Source organism: Nomascus leucogenys, chromosome 14, assembly GCF_006542625.1.
Source record: "Nomascus leucogenys isolate Asia chromosome 14, Asia_NLE_v1, whole genome shotgun sequence".
NCBI classification, from domain to species: Eukaryota; Metazoa; Chordata; class Mammalia; order Primates; family Hylobatidae; genus Nomascus; species Nomascus leucogenys.
Genome location: NC_044394.1, coordinates 78569084 through 78594025, shown reverse-complemented (window position 1 = coordinate 78594025; position 24942 = coordinate 78569084). Strand labels below are relative to the sequence as shown.

The 24942-nt window shown below is 43.2% G+C and overlaps 1 protein-coding gene across 1 annotated transcript in view; it reads right to left on the bottom strand.

The window, feature by feature from the left end:
* TGFBRAP1 (transforming growth factor beta receptor associated protein 1) overlaps positions 1 to 24942 on the bottom strand; it is a 56795-nt gene that overhangs the window by 15594 nt on the left and 16259 nt on the right. Inside the window, exons 3-6 of the mRNA XM_030827607.1 lie at positions 24646 to 24840; positions 22511 to 22665; positions 4239 to 4321; positions 310 to 651 (exon numbers count right to left, since the gene is read on the bottom strand). Of these exons, the coding sequence (XP_030683467.1) occupies positions 310 to 651; positions 4239 to 4321; positions 22511 to 22665; positions 24646 to 24840 (775 nt within the window). The remainder of the gene's footprint in view (positions 1 to 309; positions 652 to 4238; positions 4322 to 22510; positions 22666 to 24645; positions 24841 to 24942) is intronic.

Here is a 24942-nt window from a genome sequence, read left to right as displayed (position 1 = left end):
AAAAGTAACTTCATTTACTCACAAAGCCCATTACTAGTTCCAAACTATACTCCAAATTATTAAAGAATGGGAGTGAGAACAAATGCCCTCCAAGACCCCTTCAAGGGGTCTGCAGATGGTGGTGACAGAGAGGGCATCTGAGGAGCACATGCATCTGCTGTCACTATGATTTCATGGTAGTCACCTATAGGTCCTTGGGAACGCAAACATCACACTGGCTAAGTCACTTCACGAAGATCTCCCCGGCAAAGGGCCTCAGTAGGGGTGCAGGGCAGGAAGCCCTGATCATATCGGGAGGGAAACACTCACTTTTTGTGCTTCTCTAGCCAGGCAGCACTGTCCGTCAGAAGACAGAAGTTCTCAGTGACCAGGAGGTCCAGCAGGCTGTCATGGTCGGCCTCTGCATACAGTTTGAGCAAGGCTGTGTCGATGTCCTCCTTGTAGCCATTTGCTACCTCTGTGCTGCGGACCTCGTTCAGGTAGCTCATGAGGAAGCGTTTGCACTTGGCCATCTTCTCCTGGTCCCCCTGGGTCAGCTGGTTCAGGTCTGCGTACTCATGAAGAGGAGGGTGGGACCGGGTGAAGGAGGAGGAGGTGGGCAACAGGAAGGGGTAGAGAGAGATCAGCTCCCGGACATCAAGCTGGCCGCTTCTGCAATTACAGTGTCAAACTAAATGAAGCAAAAAGAGAGAAGAGTACACATAGGCACACAAAACAGCACTGAAGGGGAGTGCACGGTGGCACATGTTCACAGGGGGCTGGGGATCTGGGGACAGGGTAATCATGTTGGAACGACCGTTCTAATCTGCAAGTGCAGCAAAGCACCATCCAACTGGGTGCTGCCACCTGGCTCCAAAAAAGAACAGAAGGGACGAAGGTGAAAGACACATACACAACTGGTATGAGACTGGAACATCAAAATGCCTGTGATGAAGAGAATACCCAGCTGAGCCTGGAAACTAAGGCAGAAAAAGCAACACCCAGGATAACACACCATCAGTGTCTGCGCAAAGGCAGCATCACAGCTCTGCTGAAACCAGCATTTTCCTGGCACTAAATTACAAACAGATTTGTTGAATGGTCCTTGAAGAAGGGACTTTATAAAAACATTAACTTACAAATTCCTCACCAACATCTCACAACAGAAGACACAGAAGTATTCATGTGGCCATTGCTGTGGGGACTCTCGTAGAATTTCAGAGCCTAACATTGGGATGCAACAAACAGTTCCTTTCCCATCTCCTCTCCGGAACCTGCTTGTCCAGGCTACAATCAGAGCAGGAGCTATGGATCTTAAACCTGGCCCAGTGTCAGACCCAGCCATGGAAAACCTCCTGAGGGAACAGAAGCGGGGCCACCCCACCCCAGACACACAGAATGGCGAAGAAGGACCCAGGATCCACGCTGCCTGCGATGTTCAGAGCATCCTCCTTCACCCAAGTTCTGATCAGTTGTCCTCCTCTACTGGCTTTCACCTCTGGCTGCCCTTCCTTCCACTTCACTCAGCCTCTCCTGACCTCCCATGACTTGTACAACCCACAGGATAAATTTCAAACCTTTTAGTATGGCATTCAAGGCCCTTCCCAAACTGATCTCAAGCTACCCTACAACTTCAGCCTCAAGCATTCCTCCCACAGCCCAACACTTCTACTAGACCTACTTATGTTGCCAGTTTGTACATTTCATGACTCTCAGCCTTTGCTGTTGTTGTTTCCTTGCCTAAAGCAGTGGTTCTTGGTGAAAAGCAATTTTGCTCCCTGGGGAACATGTGGCAATGCCTGGAGACAACGGGGGGAGCCGCCCCACTGGGGCAGGGGTGTGCTATGGCATCTAGTAGGTAGAGGCCAGGGCTGCTGCCATTAAACACCCTGTAATGCACAAGACAGTAACCCCCTGCCCAAAGAATTATCTGGCTCAAAACGTCTACAGTGCCACAGCTGAGAATCCCTGATCTGAAGTACAATTCTTGATTTGAGAAATTTCTGCTCATTGTTTAAGATCCAGGACGAATCCAGTGAAGATTCCTCCACTGGCTGATGTGAGCCCATGCAACGCTCCCACAGCAGAGCAGCACCTGTGCTGCAGGAAAGGCACACATCCAGTTTCCAAGCTAGAATGGGCACGCCAGAGAAGCAGGCACTGGGTTACCCTTCCATCCATTGCTCAGATGCTCAGGCCACGTTTGCTGAATGAAAGAAGAGCTGAACCTAGCTGACAGAATGACAGGCTGCAGGTTGTCTAAAGGAAGAGACACAGAGCCCATGTCCCCAGGTTATGTATGATCAATTTTCTCTTAAGTATCAACCATAACTAGCTGGTAACTGTGGCCTCCGGCGCGGCACTGAGAAGGAGTCAGAGGACGGGTCCAGTTCAATGAGGAAAAGAAAATCACAATTTATTAGCAACATTTGCTGTGAGCACAGAAAAGGAAGTGGAATCATCTTTGTCTTAGAAGTATCTTCAAATATCAATTCTCAGCCTGGGCGTAGTGGCTCATGGCTGTGATCTCAGCACTTTGGGAGGCTGAGGCAAGAGGATGACATGAGGCCAGGAGTTTGAGACCAGCCTGGGCAACACAATAAGATCCCATCTCTACAAAAAATAAAAAATTAGCCAGGTCCCGTGCTGGTATACACCTGAAGTCCTAGCTACTCAGGGGTCTGAGACAGGAAGATCATTGAGCCCAGGAGGTCGAGGCTGCGGTGAGCTATGATTGCACCACTGCACTCCAGCCTGGGAGACAGAATGAGATGCTGCTTCAAAAAAAAAAAAAAAAAAAAAAATCTGTTCTCTCAGTCACACTTTGGACCAAAGACGAGCAGCAACTTAAAGTTAAGCCATTAAGAGAGTGAGGTGTGGAAGTACAGGAATGTCATCCTAATAACAGGCCCCACATCTATTCTCTTACAAAATCTGAGGACTCTTTTAGGAATCCATCTGTGGACAATCACTTAATGTTTCAGATTAACCCATGAGAGAAAGAAGACACCTTGGGATACACCCATGACCCTGGTGAGGAGGTCTTCAACACTGTAGGGCTAACACAAGATATGGCAGAAAAGAACCTAGGTCCAAAGGGGCAAAAAATTGACTTAAACCCCGAAGCCACGGGTCTTTCCAAGAACAGAGAACAGCATGGAAAAGTTGTATGAGAAAAAATTATATGGGGCATCGTTATTCAAGGAATGATTCCTTCTTTACTTAGAAATCCATTCTCTAACTGTAATCATTTTCAGTAACGCCATTCCTCAAATATCCAGCATAGAGTGAAAGATTAGTGCCACCGTGGATGTAAGGACGTGGCTGGTCATGGGCAGACCTCCTACAGAACAGGCAAGGGAGGCATTCTGCTCAAGTCACTACTTAGATGAAAATATCTATTCAGGGGCTTCCTATACATGTTATTTCTTAGATAGCTATAAACTGTGCAGAATCTATTCTGGAGAGACATTTTGAGAACTTACTCTAAAGGCAGTGCCTGAGTACGATATTTCAAGACTCTCATAGCAGGTCTAACTTAATCTTCTGCAAAGAGTGCTGAGCAAGGCCTGGGATGGCTAACTCCTGCCTCACTGAGCACTCAGCTGTGGGGCAAGGGCAGCCGGAGGTGGCGTGACAGCGAGGCATGCCTGTAAGGCAGGTGTGGTGGGCAGGGGAAAGGGGAGAACACACTCGACAGCCCACAAGCACGTCCGACAAGCACAGGAGTAATCACAGTGCCAGAAGGGACCTCCTTAAGAGAAACTCAACTTTCTGAGAGCTGACCAGGAATAGAACATTTAGAAGGTCTTCAGAGGATGACAGAAAGTTTCATAGGTCTTCCCAGAAGCATTGTTTTTTTACCCCCTGTACTAAGCTCATAGCTTCTTGTAACATCACTGGAGAGAAGCAAGAATTAACCACAGCACTTTCCTAGGGGTCCTTTGCGTGCTATCAGATTCACTCTTTAGAATTTTCTCCTGGCAAAACAATCTTGATGCCTCCACGGGACTAGCGTCTGTGCCCTTCCTCTGCTCCCACTCTAAGACATAGGCCAGTGAAATTAAGGCTCCAGGTGAGGGGTGACGCTGAGGAACCAGCATTGGCGGGGTCTGCTGTCACGAGCAACCCCCACCGTATCCGCCTGAAGCACAATCTAACCACGCAACACATCCCACCGCGACGTCACACCGGAAACGCAGGTTCTGGCCACAGAGGGACACTGTGGTGGCAGTCTTGCTACCAGCACCTCAAATTACCTGAAGAGCTCTTTAGCTTCCAGGAACTGAAGTTGTGCAAACTGTATAAATCCCGCCTGCTGCAGAATCCTTCTGTACATTACCTGCAAGGAAAGACAGGTGTAATCTCTTAGCGAATCTTGAAACCATCACAGCAGGGTTAAATTCGTCTAACCCTAGATAAATGTTCATTATAACACAGAAATGTAAAATTACGAGCTGAGGAAAAAACAAGGTGTATATGAAATTATATGTATCTGTCTCTTTATGGTTTTATTTTTGTAATTCCCCAATCCTTCCCAAATGCACTTCTTGATCTCCAGTACTCCTCCTCATTAACTCACAGGGCTTCAACGAGTCCCTGTATTTGTGATTGCTGAGATAGATATCAACAACCCTGGTGTTTCTGGCAGTCCAGGAACTGCCTGGCCTTCTTCCACTCTTCTGGAATTGAACTCACAGTACCACCTTTCACAGCATCCCTCAGAGCACAGGGCCGACTCATTTCATAACGGAACAGACAAACACCCAGGCTTTCTTAGTAAGAAATGCAGAAATGCTGCATGTTCCATCTCCTGCTGGTGATGTCCAACCCACACAAACACACCAACATCCGACACTCCTGCAATAAAGGGGCCAGTTTATCTTGCTTACTCCACTATGACCCACATTTCCATGACCGCTTTGTTCTTGTTACATCCAGCAATAGCAAAATGCACATTAGGAACCTGCTGTGTGGTGTCTCTGATTCCACGCCCCACTCCGTCACCGTCCAGCATGGCTGGTGTCTGAGTCCTGCCACTGTCTATATGAAATGGCTCCTGGACGTGTTTCTTCACTCTGTTCCTATAGATGCCAGCACCATAGTCCAGGCTCTAATTGCCTCATGAGTAAAGACTGTGTTTTAATTACTCTCTCTGACTTTGACACCTCCTCCTTCTAACTCATCCTTCCATTTGACAGCCACATATTTTGTGAAGGCATGGCAAATATATCACTCACCTAGCATCTCCCACTACTAGCCATGTGTCTGCCATTCAGTCGGTGCTTACTGATCAACTGTCTGATCCATTTGTATGAAACTCACTCCCACTGTTACTCACTATCCCCATCTTACAGGTACAAAAACTCTGCCCAGAGATGTTACGTTTTTATTTACTTATTTATTTATTTATTTTATTATTATACTTTATGTTTTAGGGTACATGTGCACAATGTGCAGGTTCGTTACATATGTATCCATGTGCCATGTGGTTTTGCTGCACCCATTAACTCATCATTTAGCATTAGGTATATCTCCTAATGCTGTCCCTCCCCGCTCCCCCCACCCCACAACAGTCCCCGGAGTGTGATGTTCCCCTTCCTGTGTCCATGAGTTCTCATTGTTCAATTCCCACCTATGAGTGAGAACATGCAGTGTTTGGTTTTTTGTCCTTGCGATAGTTTACTGAGAATGATGTTTTCCAGTTTCATCCATGTCCCTACAAAGGACATGAACTCATCATTTTTTATGGCTGCATAGTATTCCATGATGTATATGTGCCACATTTTCTTAATCCAGTCTATCGTTGTTGGACATTTGGGTTGGTTCCAACCTTTGCTATTGTGAATAGCGCCGCAATAAACATACGTGTGCATGTGTCTTTATAGCAGCATGATTTATAGTCCTTTGGGTATATACCCAGTAATGGGATGGCTGGGTCAAATGGTATTTCTAGTTCTAGATCCCTGAGGAATCACCACACTGACTTCCACAATGGTTGAACTAGTTTACAGTCCCACCAACAGTGTAAAAATGTTCCTATTTCTCCACATCCTCTCCAGCACCTGTTGTTTCCTGACTTTTTAATGATGGCCATTCTAACTGGTGTGAGATGGTATCTCACTGTGGTTTTGATTTGCATTTCTCTGATGGCCACTGATGATGAGCATTTTTTCATGTGTTTTTTGGCTGCATAAATGTCTTCTTTTGAGAAGTGTTTGTTCATGTCCTTTGCCCACTTTTTGATGGGGTTGTTTTTTTCTTGTAAATTTGTTTGAGTTCATTGTAGATTCTGGATATTAGCCCTTTGTCAGATGAGTAGGTTGGAAAATTTTTCTCCCATTCTGTAGGTTGCCTGTTCACTCTGATGGTAGCTTCCTTTGCTGTGCAGAAGCTCTTTAGTTTAATTAGATCCCATTTGTCAATTTTGGTTTTTGTTGCCATTGCTTTTGGTGTTTTAGACATGAAGTCCTTGCCCACGCCTATGTCCTGAATGGTATTGCCTAGGTTTTCTTGTAGGATTTTAATGGTTTTAGGTCTAACATTTAAGTCTTTAATCCATCTTGAATTAATTTTTCTATAAGGTGTAAGGAAGAGATCCAGTTTCAGCTTTCTACATATGGCTAGCCAGTTTTCCCAGCACCATTTATTAAATACGGAATCCTTTCCCCATTTCTTGTTTTTGTCAGGTTTGTCAAAGATCAGATAGTTGTAGATATGCGGCATTATTTCTGAGGGCTCTGTTCTGTTCCATTGATCTATGTCTCTGTTGTGGTACCAGTACCATGCTGTTTTGGTTACTGTAGCCTTGTAGTATAGTTTGAAGTCAGGTAGCATGATGCCTCCAGCTTTGTTCTTTTGGCTTAGGATTGACTTGGCGATGAGGGCTCTTTATTGGTTCCATATGAACTTTAAAGTAGTTTTTTCCAATTCTGTGAAGAAAGTCATTGGTAGCTTGATGGGGATGGCATTGAATCTATAAATTACCTTGGGCACTATGGCCATTTTCACGATATTGATTCTTCCAACCCATGAGCATGGAATGTTCTTCCATTTGTTTGTATCCTCTTTTATTTCATTGAGCAGTGGTTTGTAGTTCTCCTTGAAGAGGTCCTTCACATTCCTTGTAACTTGGATTCCTAGGTATTTTATTCTCTTTGAAGCAATTGTGAATGGGAGTTCACTCATGATTTGGCTCTCTGTTTGTCTGTGATTGGTGTACAAGAATGCTTGTGATTTTTGTACATTGATTTTGTATCCTGAGACTTTGCTGAAGTTGCTAATCAGCTTGAGGAGATTTTGGGCTGAGGCGATGGGGTTTTCTAGATATACAATCATGTCATCTGCAAACAGGGACAATTTGACTTCCTCTTTTCCTAATTGAATACCCTTTATTTCCTTCTCCTGCCTGATTGCTCTGGCCAGAACTTCCAGCACTATGTTGAATAGGAGTGGTGAGAGAGGGCATCCCTGTCTTGTGCCAGTTTTCAAAGGGAATGCTTCCAGTTTTTGCCCATTCAGTATGATATTGGCTGTGGGCTTGTCATAGATAGCTCTTATTATTTTGAGATACATCCCATCAATACCTAATTTATTGAGAGTTTTTAGCATGAAGGGTTGTTGAATTTTGTCAAAGGCCTTTTCTGCATCTATTGAGATAATCATGTGGTTTTTGTCTTTGGTTCTGTTTATATGCTGGATTACGTTTATTGATTTGCATATGTTGAACCAGCCTTGCATCCCAGGGATGAAGCCCACTTGATCATGGTGGATAAGCTTTTTGATGTGCTGCTGGATTCGGTCTGCCAGTATTTTATTGAGGATTTTTGCATCAATGTTCATCAAGGATATTGGTCTGAAATTCTCTTTTTTGGTTATGTCTCTGCCAGGCTTTGGTATCAGGACGATGCTGGCTTCATAAAATGTGTTAGGGAGGATTCCCTCTTTTTCTATCGATTGGAATAGTTTCAGAAGGAATGGTACCAGTTCCTCCTTGTACCTCTGGTAGAATTCGGCTGTGAATCCATCAGGTCCTGGACTCTTTTTGGTTGGTAAGCTATTGATTATTGCCACAATTTCAGAGCCTGTTATTGGTCTATTCAGAGATTCAACTTCTTCCTGGTTTAGTCTCGGGAGGGTGTATTTGTCAAGGAATTTATCCATTTCTTCTAGATTTTCTAGTTTATTTGCATAGAGGTGTTTGTAGTATTCTCTGATGGTAGATTGTATTTCTGTGGGATCAGTGGTGATATCCCCTTTTTCATTTTTTATTGCATCTATTTGATCCTTCTCTCTTTTCTTCTTTATTAGTCTTGCTAGTGGTCTATCAATTTTGTTGATCTTTTCAAAAAACCAGCTCCTGGATTCATTAATTTTTTGAAGGGTTTTTTGTGTCTCTATTTCCTTCAGTTCTGCTCTGATTTTAGTTATTTCTAGCCTTCTGCTAGCTTTTGAGTGTGTTTGCTCTTGCTTTTCTAGTTCTTTTAATTGTGATGTTAGGGTGTCAATTTTGGATCTTTCCTGCTTTCTCTTGTGGGCATTTAGTGCTATAAATTTCCCTCTACACACTGCTTTGAATGTGTCCCAGAGATTCTGGTATGTTGTGTCTTTGTTCTCGTTGGTTTCAAAGAACATCTTTATTTCTGCCTTCATTTCATTATGTGCCCAATAGTCATTCAGGAGCAGGTTGTTCAGTTTCCATATAGTTGAGTGGTTTTGAGTGAGTTTCTTAATCCTGAGTTCTAGTTTGATTGCACTGTGGTCTGAGAGACAGTTTGTTATAATTTCTGTTCTTTTACATTTGCTGAGGAGAGCTTTACTTCCAACTATGTGGTCAATTTTGGAATAGGTGTGGTGTGGTGCTGAAAAAAAATGTATATTCTGTTGATTTGGGGTGGAGAGTTCTGTAGATGTCTATTAGGTCCACTTTGTGCAGAGCTGAGTTCAATTCCTGGATATCCTTGTTAACTTTCTGTCTCGTTGATCTGTCTAATGTTGACAGTGGGGTGTTAAAATCTCCCATTATTATTGTGTAGGAGTTTAAGTCCCTTTGTAAGTCACTCAGGACTTGCTTTATGAATCTGGGTGCTCCTGTATTGGGTGCATATATATTTAGGGTAGTTAGCTCTTCTTGTTGAATTGATCCCTTTACCATTGTGTAATGGCCTTCTTTGTCTCTTTTGATCTTTGTTGGTTTAAAGTCTATTTTATGAGAGACTAGGATTGCAACCCCTGCCTTTTTTTGTTTTCCATTTGATTGACAGATCTTCCTCCATCCCTTTATTTTGAGTCTATGTGTGTCTCTGCACGTGAGATGGGTTTCCTGAATACAGCACACTGATGGGTCCTGACTCCTTATCCAGTTTGCCAGTCTGTGTCTTTTAATTGGAGCATTCGGCCCATTTACATTTAAAGTTAATATTGTTATGTGTGAATCTGATCCTGTCATTATGATGTTAGTTGGTTATTTTGCTCGTTAGTTGATGCAGTTTCTTCCTAGCCTCGATGGTCAATTTGGCATGTTTTTGCAGGGGCTGGTACCGGTTGTTCCTTTCCATGTTTAGTGCTTCCTTCAGGAACTCTTTTAGGGCAGGCCTGGTGGTGACAAAATCACTCAGCATTTGCTTGTCCGTAAAGTATTTTATTTCTCCTTCACTTATGAAGCTTAGTTTGGCTGGATGTGAAATTCTGGGTTGAAAATTCTTTTCTTTAAGAATGTTGAATATCGGCCCCCACTCTCTTCTGGCTTGTAGAGTTTCTGCCGAGAGATCAGCTGTTAGTCTGATGAGCTTCCCTTTGTGGGTAACCTGACCTTTCTCTCTGGCTGCCCTTAACATTTTTTCCTTCATTTCAACTTTGGTGAATCTGACAATTATGTGTCTTGGAGTTGCTCTTCTCGAGGAGTATCTTTGTGGTGTTCTCTGTATTTCCTGAATCTGAATGTTGGCCTGCCTTGCTAGATTGGGGAAGTTCTCCTGGATAATATCTTGCAGAGTGTTTTCCAACTTGGTTCCATTCTCCCCATCAGTTTCAGGTACACCAATCAGACGTAGGTTTGGTCTTTTCACATAGTCCCAAATTTCTTGGAGGCTTTGTTCATTTCTTTTTATTCTTTTTTCTCTAAACTTCCCTTCTCGCTTCATTTCATTCATTTCATCTTCCATCAGCGATACCCTTTCTTCCTGTTGATCGCATCTGCTACCGAGACTTCTGCAATCTTTGCGTAGTTCTTGAAACTTGGCTTTCAGCTCCATCAGCTCCTTTAAGCCCTTCTCTCCATTGGTTATTCTAGTTACCCATTCGTCTAATTTTTTTTCAAAGTTTTTAACTTCTTTGCTATTGTTTTGAATTTCCTCCCGTAGCTCGGAGTAGTTTGATCGTATGAAGCCTTCTTCTCTCAACTCGTCAAAGTCATCCTCCGTCCAGCTTTGTTCCGTTGCTGGTGAGGAACTGCATTCCTTTGGAGGAGGAGAGGTGCTCTGCTTTTTAGAGTTTCCAGTTTCTCTGCTCTGTTTTTTCCCCATCTTTGTGGTTTTATCTACTTTTGGTCTTTGATGATGGTGATGTACAGATGGGTTTTTGGTGTGGATGTCCTTTCTGTTTGTTAGTTTTCCTTCTACCAGACAGGACCCTCAGCTGCAGGTCTGTTGGAGTTTACTAGAGGTCCACTCCAGACCCTGTTTGGCTGGGTGTCAGCAGCAGTGGCTGCAGAACAGCGGATTTTCATGAGACCACAAATTCAGCTGTCTGATAGTTCCTCTGGAAGTTTTGTCTCAGAGGAGTACCCGGCCGAGTGAGGTGTCAGTCTGTCCCTACTGGGGGGGTGCCTACCAGTTAGGCTGCTCAGGGGTGAGGGACCCACTTTAGGAGGCAGTCTGTCCGTTCTCAGATCTCCAGCTGCATGCTGGGAGAACCACTACTCTCTTCAAAGCTGTCAGTCAGACAGGGACATATAAGTCTGCAGAGGTTCCTGCTGAATTTTGGTCTGTCTGTGCCCTGCCCCCAGAGGTGCAGCCTACAGACGCAGGCAGGCCTCCTTGAGCTGTGGTGGGCTCCACCCAGTTCGAGCTTCCTGGCTGCTTTGTTTACCTAAGCAAGCCTGGGCAATGGCGGGGGCCCCTCCCCCAGCCTCGCTGCCACCTTGCTGTTTGATCTCAGACTGCTGTGCTAGCAATCAGCAAGACTCCGTGGGCATAGGACCCTCCGAGCCAGGTGCAGGACACAATCTCCTAGTGTGCCGTTTTCCAGGCCCGTTGGAAAAGCGCAGTATTAGGGTGGGACTGACCTGATATTCCAGGTGCCGTCTGTTACCCCTTTCTTTGACTAGGAAAGGGAACTCCCTGACCCCTTGCGCTTCCCGAGTGAGGCAATGCCTCGCCCTGCTTCGGCTCGTGCACAGTGCGCTTCACCGACTGTCCTGCACCCACTGTTTGGCACTCCCTAGTGAGATGAAACCGGTACCTCAAACAGAAATGCAGAAATCACTCGTCTTCTGTGTCGCTCAGGCTGGGAGCTGTAGACCGGAGCTGTTCCTGTTCGGCCATCTTGGCTCCACCCCCCGAGATGTTACGTTTTTAGCCACAACTTACTAAAGTAAGAATTGGTTGGACCATGATTTAAAACCAGGCCTTTCTGATTCTAGAGGCCAGATCTTTCCACTCACTGATTCTTCCAGGTACACAGCAGGCAGTTGGTGTGTTACCCACTGAAGGTACAACGGAAGTGGAGCCTCGGTGCTGAAATGCTATCAACCCTGTTCTCTCAAATTACCTTTCAAAGGGCTTTCACTCAGCACCATAAGACAGGGTGGAAGAAAAAAAAAGCTTTCACCACACAGTAGTTTTAAAGGACTCTCAGAAGCATAGCAACCATTCCTCACCTACTTCCAGTAGAAATCCCTTTAGAGATGTCAGAAAAAGCAGGCTGCTTAAACCTTTCAGTTTTCTCTTTACCATCAGTCTTCATTTTTCTTCCCTGAAACCAGCCATTTCTGACCTAAAGACAACCAATTATGCCACCCAACAATAAGCAAAAGGGAGTGAGGCAACGTTCTGTTGCCTGGGAATGCCAGTAACATTTCTGAAAGCAGAAATACTAGAGGCCAGCCACTTAGCAAAAGGGATGCAAAGGACCCATCAGCTGCAGTAGAAGAATTCTCAATCACACCCAGGCTTGTTGAGGAGAAATCAGCTGAACGGCAATTTATTCCTTATGGTGGTAGGATTCAAATGTCATCCACTCTTCCTCTATCTGCAGGGAAATGGAAATTCCTCCTGTGGACATTCTGAATCTCCAAGAATAAGGGGTTATTTTCTATAATCTAGTCTGGGAATGTTACATGCACACTTGGAAGGGCAATGCAAAGAGGTTCTTCATCCTGGACGTAAGCATCATGGATGCTGAAGCCCGGGATGATACAGAGAACACCGTCGGATTCCACCTAAAAATGCCTGATCAGAAACTTTACCAAGCATGGCCAATTCTTGGTTCTCTGAAGGTGATGGTTTCCTTTCCAAACTGTCTACTACGATCGATGCCTCCTCCTGCCCTCTGCTCAGATGATCCTGAGCTATAAAACCTGGAGCCAGGTAGGCTGTCAGGGAAAAGACGAAAAGGTTGAGTACATACGAAGGACAGAGAACAAGAAAGTCCATTTATCTCCAGAGCTAATTCATCAGTGGAAGCTCCAAGTTTCTTTTTTCCGTTACCAGCTCATCCTTCATTATAAGGCAGTGGTGCAAATTCCCAGGTGAAGAGAGTAAGTCAGCAAACTAGCCCTCTAAGGAGCCACTCTGTGTCTACTCTGTACAGAGGCTGCAGGCCAAACACCTGGCTTTAGGCCAGGCTTAAGAGGCTGCATGGATTCTGGAAGCAAGTTGAAACTGAAGTCAAAATCCTTATTATCAGTATTATATTTCTGGACTGAGATTTCTAACATTTGTGATTGGGGAATTGGAAGAAGATTCTAATCTAAAGATTTCTAAACCTGTTTCCAAGGTTGCATTGTCCAAGTTAAATATCACACAAGTGCTTCTGGAGAGAACACTTATTCTAAGCACTTAATTCAAAGGGCAGCTTCTCTCATGGCTCCTTACTATGCACTGCCTAACAAAATATACAACCTTCCTAATGAATGGAATGTTACTCAGTCTTAAAAAGGAAGGGAATTCCAACACAGGCTGCAACACAGATGAACCTTAAGGACAACGTGCTCAGTGAAGTCAGCCAGTCACAAGACAAATACTGTATGATTACCCGGATGTGAGGTCCCTGGTGCAGTCAGATTTATAGAGAGAGAAAGCAGAATGGGGGCTGCCAAGGGCTGGTGGGGGTGTAGGGTGGGGAAGTGGGGAGTTAGTGTTCAGTAGTACAGCGTTTCTGCCTGAGAAGATGAAAGGTCTGGAGATGGAGTGTGGTGACGGCTGCACAGCATGGTGAATACACTAAATGCCACAGAACTACACACTTAAAAATAGTTAAAATGGTAAAATTTATGTATGTATATTTTACCACATTTAAAAAAAAATAACTTCTCCAGGTAGATTTGTTTCCTTTACTGAATTTTGGTAGTAGCTGAAGGCTTCTCATGTCTGTGGTAATCTGTGGTGGAGGCCGAGGTGAAACGCTCTAAAATCAGAATATGTAGGTCTGAGTGCAGGCTCTGCCCGTCATTATCTGTGTGGCCCTGGGTAGGTTATTCTGTCCCTCCACGCTGCATCTTCATCTTTATACAGGGAACAGAACCATGCAACCTCAGAGCTGGGGTGAGGATTAAGAGAGTGCAGTTGGGTGTGGCCGTCACAACACTGCCTGGCATGCAGTAAGCACACAATAAATGTTGTCTCTCTCTCCAGGCTGAGCCTGTAATTAGCACTCCTAACTAATCCCAGGCTTTAACTTTTTCCATCACCTTCCAGGTCTGTCTGCTTGATTCTATCACATCTCTGTGAATAATGGAGGGAGGTGGATAAATCCTTTTTTAATGAAAGAAAGACTTGAAGAAAATCAGATTTTAAAAGGAAACTTCCTACAAGCAGCTGGAACAACCACACGATGGCAGCACCAACACCTTCATGTGACAAAAGCCAGTTCCTCAAACATGGCGCCTCAGGTGGCTACACCAACTCCTAGGCCAAATGTGATGCAAAAACGCATCAAGTGGTGAGGCGTGGATAAGGAATATAATGGAGTCATTTACTGCAACTCAGAAAAATATTTTCTTTCAAGTCTGTAAAAGCTGGGTAGGTCAAATGTGGGCTCAGACTAGAATATTTTTCATAGCTATAGTAAGAATTTTTTGAGAAAGATGACAACCACAACCAAATGAGTCTGCAAATACCACAGCAGGACACACACCTTGTAAACCCTGGAGCTGAGGGGAGATGAACAGGCACACAGGGACGACACAGACCCCTGAGCCAGTGCTGAGGACAGCACGAGCAGGCTGCCTCTCCCCTTCCTGAGCTCTCAGCTCTCCAGGGCTCTCGGCTATGGCTGGTTCTCTAATTCAGGGACAGGATGGGGCTAAGAGGCAGTGGGTCACCCTGGCTAGATTATATGATCGACTGCAGACCTGGAGAAGGGAAACTGGCAAACACAGTTGTTGCCAGCCAGCTATGAAAGCGCAGAGGACAGTCTACTCCTGGAGTATGGCAGACCACTGAGATTCATGTTATAATGCCCCGTAACATGGAGAATGTAACAGGAATATATGAGACATAAGTATCATTCTTGTAAGTACAGCCAAATTCTAAACAAAAATTGGCATGAGTGTTACCATTTTAACTATACTCATACCAACCCCTTTTTTTAACTTATTAAAAAACCATGTAAGTTATTGTCTAAACAGAAACATCTTTCCCAAAATATATTAGGTGGAACATGAGGACCATGGCATTCTCCTTGTTAAAAAGGCAATGTGTCCTGATTGAATAAATTTGTAAACAGGTGTGCATGTATATGTATCTATATATGTAAATGTTGTTACATAAAATATATAAACTGAAATGCACTTACTTGTGTAGCATAAAATATACAACTGTATCATGTATAAAATGATGCATATATCCCTTTGTGAGGGTGCACAGAAAGATAATAAAAATATAATAATATATGATATATACCCTCTTGGGGAATCACAATAAGTGTTAGAATATTAGAGGCTCTGAAAAAACCTTCAATTAAGAAACCCAATTAACTTAACCTTCCAAAATAGAATCTTCTTCCCACCCTGCACCTGTCACTGTCCCTGCACAAGTGTTCGGTGAAACAAACTGGGAAGCCTTGACTCAGAAGGAAGTCTGCAATGGACACATGCAAAGCACAAAAGGTGGTCAATTCCAAACATGGGAATGGGGAAGGGAGGCAGCGAGGTGGTGGCAAGAAAAGAGGGAGAGCACACATAAGCAAAATTTACAAAAAAAAAAAAAAAAAAAGGTCCAAACTCTCTTGGGAAGGATATACACAAAGAATTGCAACACTGGTGACTTAGAAAAATGATGTGCTAAGGAAGAAACGGAGACTTGCCGTTTGATTTTTCTTTTAACCACATGCATGTATTTTTTTCTCCTGTACTTTTCAAAATTCAAAATTCCTAAGTAATATATTCAATATGGCTTAAATTTTGAGGCACTGAAAAGGGATACAGTGAGCCAGGAATCAGTGCTATTAATTTCTTGGGTAGCCTTCCAGAGATATGTTATGTATTGACGAGCAAATACTTTTATGCCATTTTAATAGTGGTAGCATGTTATATGCAGGCTCACTTGCACTTTGTGTAACTTATCCTACCTTAATGCTATGTGTTAAGCCCTAAAGGCCTTGACACTCTTCCTGGCTGCACAGCACTGCAGCACCCCTCTGGGCCATAATACATTTATTCATGCCCCAGTGGCAGCCTCTAGGTGTTGTGGTTGTTGCTTTTTAACAAACAATAATCGAGTGAAAAGTTTTCTACCTTTGTTATTTCGAATTTCAGTGATCAGATCTGTAAAATACACTTCTGAGTATAGAATTGTAAGTTTTAATGTTGACAGATATTCTTGAATTGCCCTCCCAAGAGGCTGTATCAATTTAAATTATTACAGGACACCTGAAAGCGCCCATTTCCCCACTTTCACCAATACGGTATTATCAAACTCTCCGATCTCTGATAATCTAATGAATGAAAAATATATTGGTGTATTCTTATTGTGCATACCTCTATATGAGAGACAAAGCATCTTTTCATACATTTATTCGGCAGGCAATTCTTTTGTTGTTGTTGTTGAGACAGTCTTGCTCTGTTGCCCAGGCTGGAGTGCAGTGGTGCAGTGGCACAATCTCGGCTCACTACAACCTCTGCCTCGCAGGTTCAAGTGATTCTTGTGCCACAGCCTCCTGCGTAGCTGGAATTACAGGTGCATGCCATCATGCTCGACTAATTTTTGTATTTTTAGTAGAGACGGGGTTTCACCATGCTGGTCAGGCTGGTCTGGAACTCATGACCTCAAGTGATCCTCTCGCCTCAGCCTCCCAAAGTGCTGGGATTACAGGCATGAGTCACTGCACCTGGCCAGCAATTTCATTTTCTATAAAATGTGTTCATATTCATTTTTCTATTGGGCTACTCATATTTCTTTCATATAGCCCAAGGAATTCTTCAGATATTAGAGAAATTAGCCCTCTTTCTATGTTGCAAACTATAAATATTTTTCCTAATTTGCTATTTCTCTTGAATTTGTTTATAGGTTTTGCCATGCATGATGTGTATATGAGAGAGAGAGAGAGTATGTGTGTGTGTGTGAATTTAATTTTTTCTTTATGGATTCTGGGTTTTCAAATAAATTATTTTAAAATGTTCCAAAACCAGCTGGGCATGGTGGCTCACACCTGTAGTCCTAGCACTTTGGGAGGCCAGGATGGGCAGATCACCTGAGGTCAGGAGTTTGAGACCAGCCTGGCCAACATGGTGAAACCTCATCTCTACTGAAAATACAAAAAATTAGCCAGGTGTCATGGCACGTGCCTGTAATCCCAGCTACTCGGGAGGCTGAGGCAGGAGAATCCCTTGAACGTGGGAGGTGGAGGTTGCAGTGATTGCGAGATTGCGCCACTGCACTCCAGCCTGGGTGACAGAGCAAGACTCCATCTTAAATAAATAAATAAATAAATAAATAAATAAAATGTTCCAAAACCAAGGTATCTGGGAAGGTGGTGGCTGTTACGGACAGAATGCTTGTGTCTCCCTAAAATTCCTATGTTGAAACTATTCCCCCGAGGGTATTAGGAGGTATAGTCTTGGGGAGGTAATTAGGAGTACATGAGGTCATGAGAGTGGAGCCCTCATGAATGGGATCTGAGTAGTGCCCTTATACGAATCCTGAGAGAGCTTGCTTCTGTCTCTGCCATGTGAAGACAGAGAAGACAGCCATCTATGAATCAGGAAGCTGGCCATCCCCAGACTCCAAACCTGCAGACACCTGGATCTTGGCCTCCAGAACTGAGAAATAAATGTTCATTGTTGAGGTCACCCAGTTTACAGTATTCTGTTCTAGCAATCTGAGATGACTAAGAAAGTAGGGGTGTAGTTTTTTAATCTCTCAGTCTCCTCTGAAAAGAGAGAGAATGATTGGTCCATAACAGCACTATTCACCACAGCCTAAGGTGGTAGCAACTTATTCATCGACAGATGAATAAGTAAACAAAATGTGGTACGTACATACAATGGAATATTATTCGGCCTTAAAAAGGAAGAAGATTCTTCCATGCTGCAACATGGATGAACACTGAGGACATTATGCTAAGAGAAATAAGCCAGTCAAGAAGGACAAATATTGTGTGACTTCACTTCTGTGAGGTTCCTAGAGTAGTCAAATTCATAGAGACAGAAGTAGAAGTGGGGATTGCCTGGGCCGGGTGCGGAGGGAATGGGTGGGCATACAGTGGGAAGTGGGAGGTGATTTTGCAGGCTCCAATTTGCCATGTGTGCCAACATGGAGAAATCTGACATAAAAGAAATCTGTATGCTTTGAGCCTCTAAGCAAAAAGATCAAGTCACTACAAGGGAAAGAAATCCAGACTGTCATCAGATTTTTCACTGCAACTCTATCATGGTAGAACATATTCAAGTTCCTTACTGAAAGATGAATGGAGGATTTTGTATCCAGCCAAACTGTCCCTCAAGTATAAAGGCTGCAATGAACTATCACTGTCATCAACAAGCACAAACTCAAGAGACAGTGTCCCCATATTCCCATCGTGAAACATCTACCAGAGGACTGCTTTAGAAAACCAAAATGACTGGAAAGACATCAACAGAAAATTCGATGGTGAGCATTCCACACATATTTGTCCACAGAACTAAGAAACCAAATAGCATGTGGAAGGCTTGATGCTCTGAAAAAGTACAGACAATATAACCATCAAAAAATAGGGAAGAATGAGAGATTATACAAAAAAGACAAGATGCTTGCTGACTGCCTTCCGGGTATTAGCTGGGAATTGAGGGCTATTCCTCCAAAACAGATGCTGAGGAACACAGGGGAAGAGTGATGAAGATGTTGCTGGCTATTTCAAACACAGCTCCAAGTGGGGAAGCAACAGACAATAGAAACCCTCCCAAAAAAGAGAATAACATAAAGGAATTTTATAGGATGAATAATATCAAGGTAACCATTAGAACAAAAAATACAACACAAACATTCACATCAAAAGGCAGAGAAGAAGGGAGGAAGAGAGAGAGACACAGAGGGACAGTGGGAAGAAGGAAGGGAAAGAAAGAACAAGGGGGGTAGAAAGGTGGGAGGGGGAGAGGGAGAGGGAGAGGGAGGAAGGGAGGGAGAGAGAGAGAGAGAAAGAGAGAGAGAGAGAGAAAGAGTATATGCAAATAAAACAGACCACACAGTAAAAGGGGGGAGGCAGTGAACACAGTGAAGGAGAGAAACTGAGTTTAGACTTCTTTGAATATACTTTGTTTTACTGATTTGACTTTTGAGCTATGTAAATATTTTATAAAACTATAAAACAAATTAAATTTTAAAGCAATCCCCAAAAAATCAAAAGTCAAATGAAACAAATGAACCTAACTACATATGTAAGAGTTGGTGGCAGAACCACACAGAGGAGAACTATCCCACGTGACATTAAAACAGTAATTTGATTGTACAGGCTAGTGAGATTTTCCCTAAGGACTAAAAACAAAAAGCAAAAACATTCACTGGACGAGTGTGGAAATACGAGCACTGACCAGATACCCAGCACACAAAGGAATCAGTGCTGATTTGGGGGAGTGACGACAATGGTACTGTGGTTACATTTCAAAGGGGGCATCTGTGCTTTTAGAGACATGTATTGAAATGTTTTTAGATGAAATGGAAAAAAAAGTCTATCGGAGCTCAAGCTTAAATATAAACACTATCCATATTATGTGATAGAAATCAGGTAATATTTTGTGTGTGACACAAATCTTTGTCTATAAAGCAAGATATCCCTTTACTGTTTCTTATTTTAAATACAGCATTCTAAACTGTAATATAATTTAAGGCTTGCTTTCTAAAGTTCTGAACAACCCTTTTGGATCTCCTGAAGAAACGATCCTTAATCCCAGCCCCACAGTCAAACTTCTTGACAAACCCCTTGCTAATTCAGAACTCAGAGAAGCGAAACCAGCCCTTGCTTTAAATGAAGGGAAAGGAGTGCAATGGTGAAGAAGTCTACTGAGCTCAAGTTTCTCATCCTCTCCCTTCCTGGTTTCTCTAAGCTTAGGGTCTAGCATGTGGTCACAAACACTCTAAGACTAAAAGAAGCAATGTAGTTAAACATATGAGCTGGATATATCCTTTAAAACATACACATTTATGAAAAGTCATTTCTAAACCTTTTTTTTAAATCAATATTGTTTTATTGTTTAAGGTTTCTATTTCAAACAAAAACCCCGTGCTGCCAATCCATTATATCACAGCTCTGCTGGAAGGCCAGTTGGAAGCTCTGAATTACTCATTCATTCTTTCCTTGGTATTAAAAGGGAAGAACCTACCCAGGACCTAGGGGAGGGAGAAGCATGGAGCTGATGGGTGAAATGATAAATGGTATGGGCAATAAATCGCAGGTGCATGGGGTAAGTCCTTACCTCTGCCCAGAGGAAAGGGAAGGCTTAGTGAAAAGGAGATATTTAAGCGAGGTATCAAAACTATTTTTTCGAGTAGAGAAGTACACTCCAGTAATCGCAGGGTAAAGGGCCCTACGGGAAGCACCAGCCTGATGTCCAGAGGTATGGCTGATCTGCACTGCCATGTCTTGTCTGTGAAATGAGGACAATGGTACTAGTCATTACCGAATTCTTTTGAGGGTTAAAACAACAAATGTTTTCAAATGCCTTGCAGGGTTCCTGATATATCATCCAGCTCACTGGTTGTTTGTTCTCTTTGTCTTCCACCCTTTGAGGCAGAAATGTAGAATGTAGGCATGTGCTTCATAGGAGTGAGTGTGTGTGTGTGTGTGTGTGTGTGTGTGTGTGTGTGTAAAAGACAAGAAGGCCACAGAAGACGGTGGCGTCAGCCATGCTTCAAGGCTGTGGACTTGACCTGGGCAATGAGATACCCACTAAAGTATTTTAAGCAAAGGACTCGGTCCATAACGGAGAAAGATCATTTCCATATAGTTGCAGGGAAGATGGACTGCAATCACACACGGAGGCTGTTAAAAACGCGGGCAAAAGTGAGCGTGGTCTGAATACCAGCAGTAACAATGGGAACTGAGAATAATGGGTGGACTCGAGATAATTCTGAGGGTGTATTTCCAGGGCTAGAGATAGGAGCTTGCAGTAATACAGGGAGAGGTGGGAAGCAGGTTAGAAAAGAAACAAACAAACGAACAAAAAAACCCTGAGATATCAGATTGGAGAACAAGATGACTAATATTATCTAATACTGACTGTGTAGCTCTACTCTGGCAAAAAGCATAGAGAAGAAAAGAGCAAAAATCAGATAAAGAGCATTGAAAGCCTCCATAAGAAAATGTTACACGCTTAAAATGTGCACATGGTGTGTGTGCAAGGAGGGAATACTCCACAGTGGCAGCTGGAAAACCTTGGAATGTGGCCCCCCTGGACTTCCACACATCCACTGAGGGCAGCTCGCAGGAGAGGAGAAGGGGCTGAGAGCATGCGCGGCAGTGGCAGGCCTGGGACTGGCGATCTGCCTCTGGTCTGCACCCGCCCCTCCAGGGCACCAGAAGCTCAGCAGCTTTCTTCTTTTTGCCTTTGCTGCCCCCTGCTGAATGCTAGTAGATCAGTCTTACTCAAAAGTTAGGAACAAAGATGAAAAGTTTATCAAACATTTAAATGTAGAAAAGAGGTACTGCCCACCTTCACAGCCCACAACCATAAATCACACATCCTGTCTTCTTTCACTTTCAGAATCTACCCTTTGCTGCATAAAGCGCCTGAGGCCAAAGAACATTTCATTCCACAACAATTACACTGTCATCTCTAAAATCTGACCAACATTAAGAACTTTTCATTATTAATTTAGATATTCGTCCGAAGCACACATACATATCAATATTATGTTTTGTTCCCCTCAAATATAGAGTAACCTGTACAACCTAATAACTCATCAAGTAATAGTTTTCAGGAGACACGATTTATATCGATTGCATTTATTATACCAAATTATATTTAAAATGAGTGTTTCTCAAGTGCATTAAAAATGTTCTCCTGGCCGGGGTTGGTGGCCCACGCCTGTAATCCCAGCACTTTGGGAGGCCAAGGTGGGCGGATCACGAGGTCAAGGGATCGAGACCATCCTGGCCAACATGGTGAAACCCCGTCTCTATTAACAATACAAAAATTTGCTGGGTGTGGTGGCGGGTGCCTGTATTCTCAGCTACTTGGGAGGCTGAGGGAGGCTGAGGCAGGAGAAACATTTGGACTCGGGAGGCGGAGGTTGCAGTGAGCCAAGATCGCGCCAACGCGCTCCAGCCTGTCAACAGAGTGAGACTCCATCTCAAAAAAAAAAAACAAAACAAAAAGTTCTCCTAAGGAAATCAACTAGATGGGGTTCCTACAATATCAATTTAGTTAGTAAGATGCTTACCAATATGGTTAATAAAGCTTTTCCTATAGATGATAGAAATCTAAACTTTAATTCAACCCTTTCCTGACAAATACAAATTCTAAATTCGGAGACAAATTAACCTGACCCCACTCTTTTGCCTTATAAGAGCTATGTTCTTGATCTTTCTCTGAAGGTCCACGGAAGAGGAAAGTTGATTAGAAATACAAGCCCATTTCTAAAGTAGCAGAATTAAGTCAGAAGTTGGAAGCCTGACTTCTCCACTCTTGGCAGTGCCTTCTCAGTCACAAGCTGTTCAACTGCTCTAAAGCCTGTTTCCTTATCTATACAATGTGGATTTGTTGAGAAAATTAAACAACAGATATAAAAGCAGTGTGTACAGCCCGGTACATGAGAAGGGCCGATGTACGTTAGTTAAATCTGAATGTCCTCTAAGTGGTGACTTAGAGGCATATTTCTGTGACCAGTTAATTACAAACCTGAAATTTTTCCTTTGGAATGTTCCTCCGGGCTCCTTTTGCTAAAACCAAAGCCTCTTCTACTCTGCGGCTTGCTAGAAGATCCTGTATTTGTTTTTCCAAAGGTAATGGAACCAAGATGTAAACTCCTTTACTTGTGGCAACGATCACTCTTCCTGGGAAGAAATTCAGCATTGTTGGAAAGAGAAAAAACATATTGCCTGCAAAAAAACACACTGCTTTCCCCAAACTGGATCATTACCTGATTTTTCCAACAATTTTACCATAGTTTCCTCAAAGGAATTCCTACAAAAATTATAAATTATAATGCTTTTCTTTTTCCCACACTGTCAACTGTCAGAAAAGGGCAAAATCTTAGTATGACATTTCCAAAGAATAATATCTTGCTTTTTTTTTTGCCTTTTTTTTAAATTAAGAAATGCTGGTAAATGTAAAATCAGTGTAGTAAACGCATAATACATAGTCCAATGAAGATGCAGAGTTCAATCAGGGAACATTATCAATAAGAATATACAACATTTTTAAAACATTCTTTTCCCTCCAAGTTAGTTTATATAAAATTAAAATTTTAATGTGATATTTTGAAGCATGAGATAATATTTCATGCTCATCTGCCAACCAAAAATACCTCCAAAGTCTTGCCATTAATGTATTCATCTCCCCACAATCCTGCAAGTTAACCTGGCCCACGGCCAACACTGCCACCCTCATTTTACCTGTGAGCCCCTCCACAGGTAGTCTGTGGAAGAGTCAGAACTGCAGTCCAAGACTAGCTCCTACTACTAAGCTTCCAAATTAAATCTGGCTCCCTTCTGCAGAAACTTTCAGCTAAGCACCACCTGTTTATAGGAAACAATCTAACTCTTTCTGTCTTCTGTATCACAACTAAGGCAGTTTTTCTCATTCTCAAATGACATTCTGTCCCTGCTCTGCCTGGAGTCACTTTTCCCAGGAAGCCTCCCTGTGTTCTCACCCTGGGCCGGTTACATCATCCTTCTGTGCGTCTACCACACCCTGAGCCCGTCTCTACTACTCATCAGGCACCGCACCACAATACTGCTCTGTGTGCAACCCCAGCACATGCGCCACAGCCCCACTGGAATTAACCCACTTAATGGCAGGAACTGTGAGTCTTATCATCTCCTATAAGCATCTATAAGACAGCACTTGGCACAGCAAGGGTAATGTTTGGTGAACGAAAATCCTTAAGTGGCAAATGCAATGCATAAATCTAGATTTGTTCCTGGTTGGAAGAAAACATGATAAAAGCCATTCTTAGGTCAATTGGGGAAATCTGAATATTGGCAGGACATGAGATGGTATTGTAAATTAATGTGAATTTTTTTCAGGTGTGAAAATGGCATCGTGGTTTTGTAGGAAAATGCCCTTATTCTTGGGAGATGTGTGTAGAAGAATTTTGGGATTAAATATCATGATATCTTCCTCGTACTTTCAAATGGCTCAGCAAAATGTTAACAAGCGTTGAATCTAGGTGAAAGGTTTCTGGTGGTTTACTTTGTCTCTCTTACCACTTTTCGGTCTGCTTCAAAGTGTTCAAAATAAAACTGAAGAAAAGTAGAGTAAATCCTTCAAGTGGCTCACCATACACACGAAATGAAGTCCCTCCTGCCTCCGCCACCCTGACTACCCTGGTCTGCTGCAGCCTCAGCTCACACTGCCCCTTTATACACACCATGCACTACAGTCACAGTAAACTGCTTGTGTGGCCTGAAGCCCATAGTACCCTCTCGAACAGATTCGCATACACCTTTCTCTCTACCAGAAGGTTCTTACACACAACATCTGCCTGGCTGACTCCTATGCATCCTTAAAGGTTTGGCTAAAACAGCACCTCCTTCAGGAAGCCCTCCCTGATATCTCTAGGAAATACTTTCTCCTCTGCTCTCACAATGGGCCTTATTCCATTGTGATCAAGCTTTTATACTGCCATAGCTATTTGTTTAAATGTCTGTCTCCCCACTAACTGTGCAGCCCCTGAAGCACAGAGACTGTATTGGAGTCATCTGTGTATCTTTTATGCTTAGCGCAAGGCCCAGTTCCTAAATGATATTTACTGAAGAAATATCATAAAAGAGTTAAGTAGATTTCACTAAGACTTCTATGTGAATGAGTACCTTCAAAGTCCTGTAGGATGTGGCCCTCCTTAAAGGGCAGGGTCTGCTTCTGTTGCTGATCCAACATGCTGTGGACTGTGATGAATTCGTCATCAAGCGCTATGACGTATGGAAAGGACACAGCCGCCCCAATCACGTTCTCCGACCAGTGCACAGGGGCGCGCTGGGATATCCCTGCGACTGTGGCAAACATGCCTAGAAGTAAGAAGAAAGAGTTAGGTGGGCTTCCAAATAAGCATGGTGTCATTTTCCTGTAGCTATGTCTGGATGCAGAATGACCCCTGCCCACCAGCAATT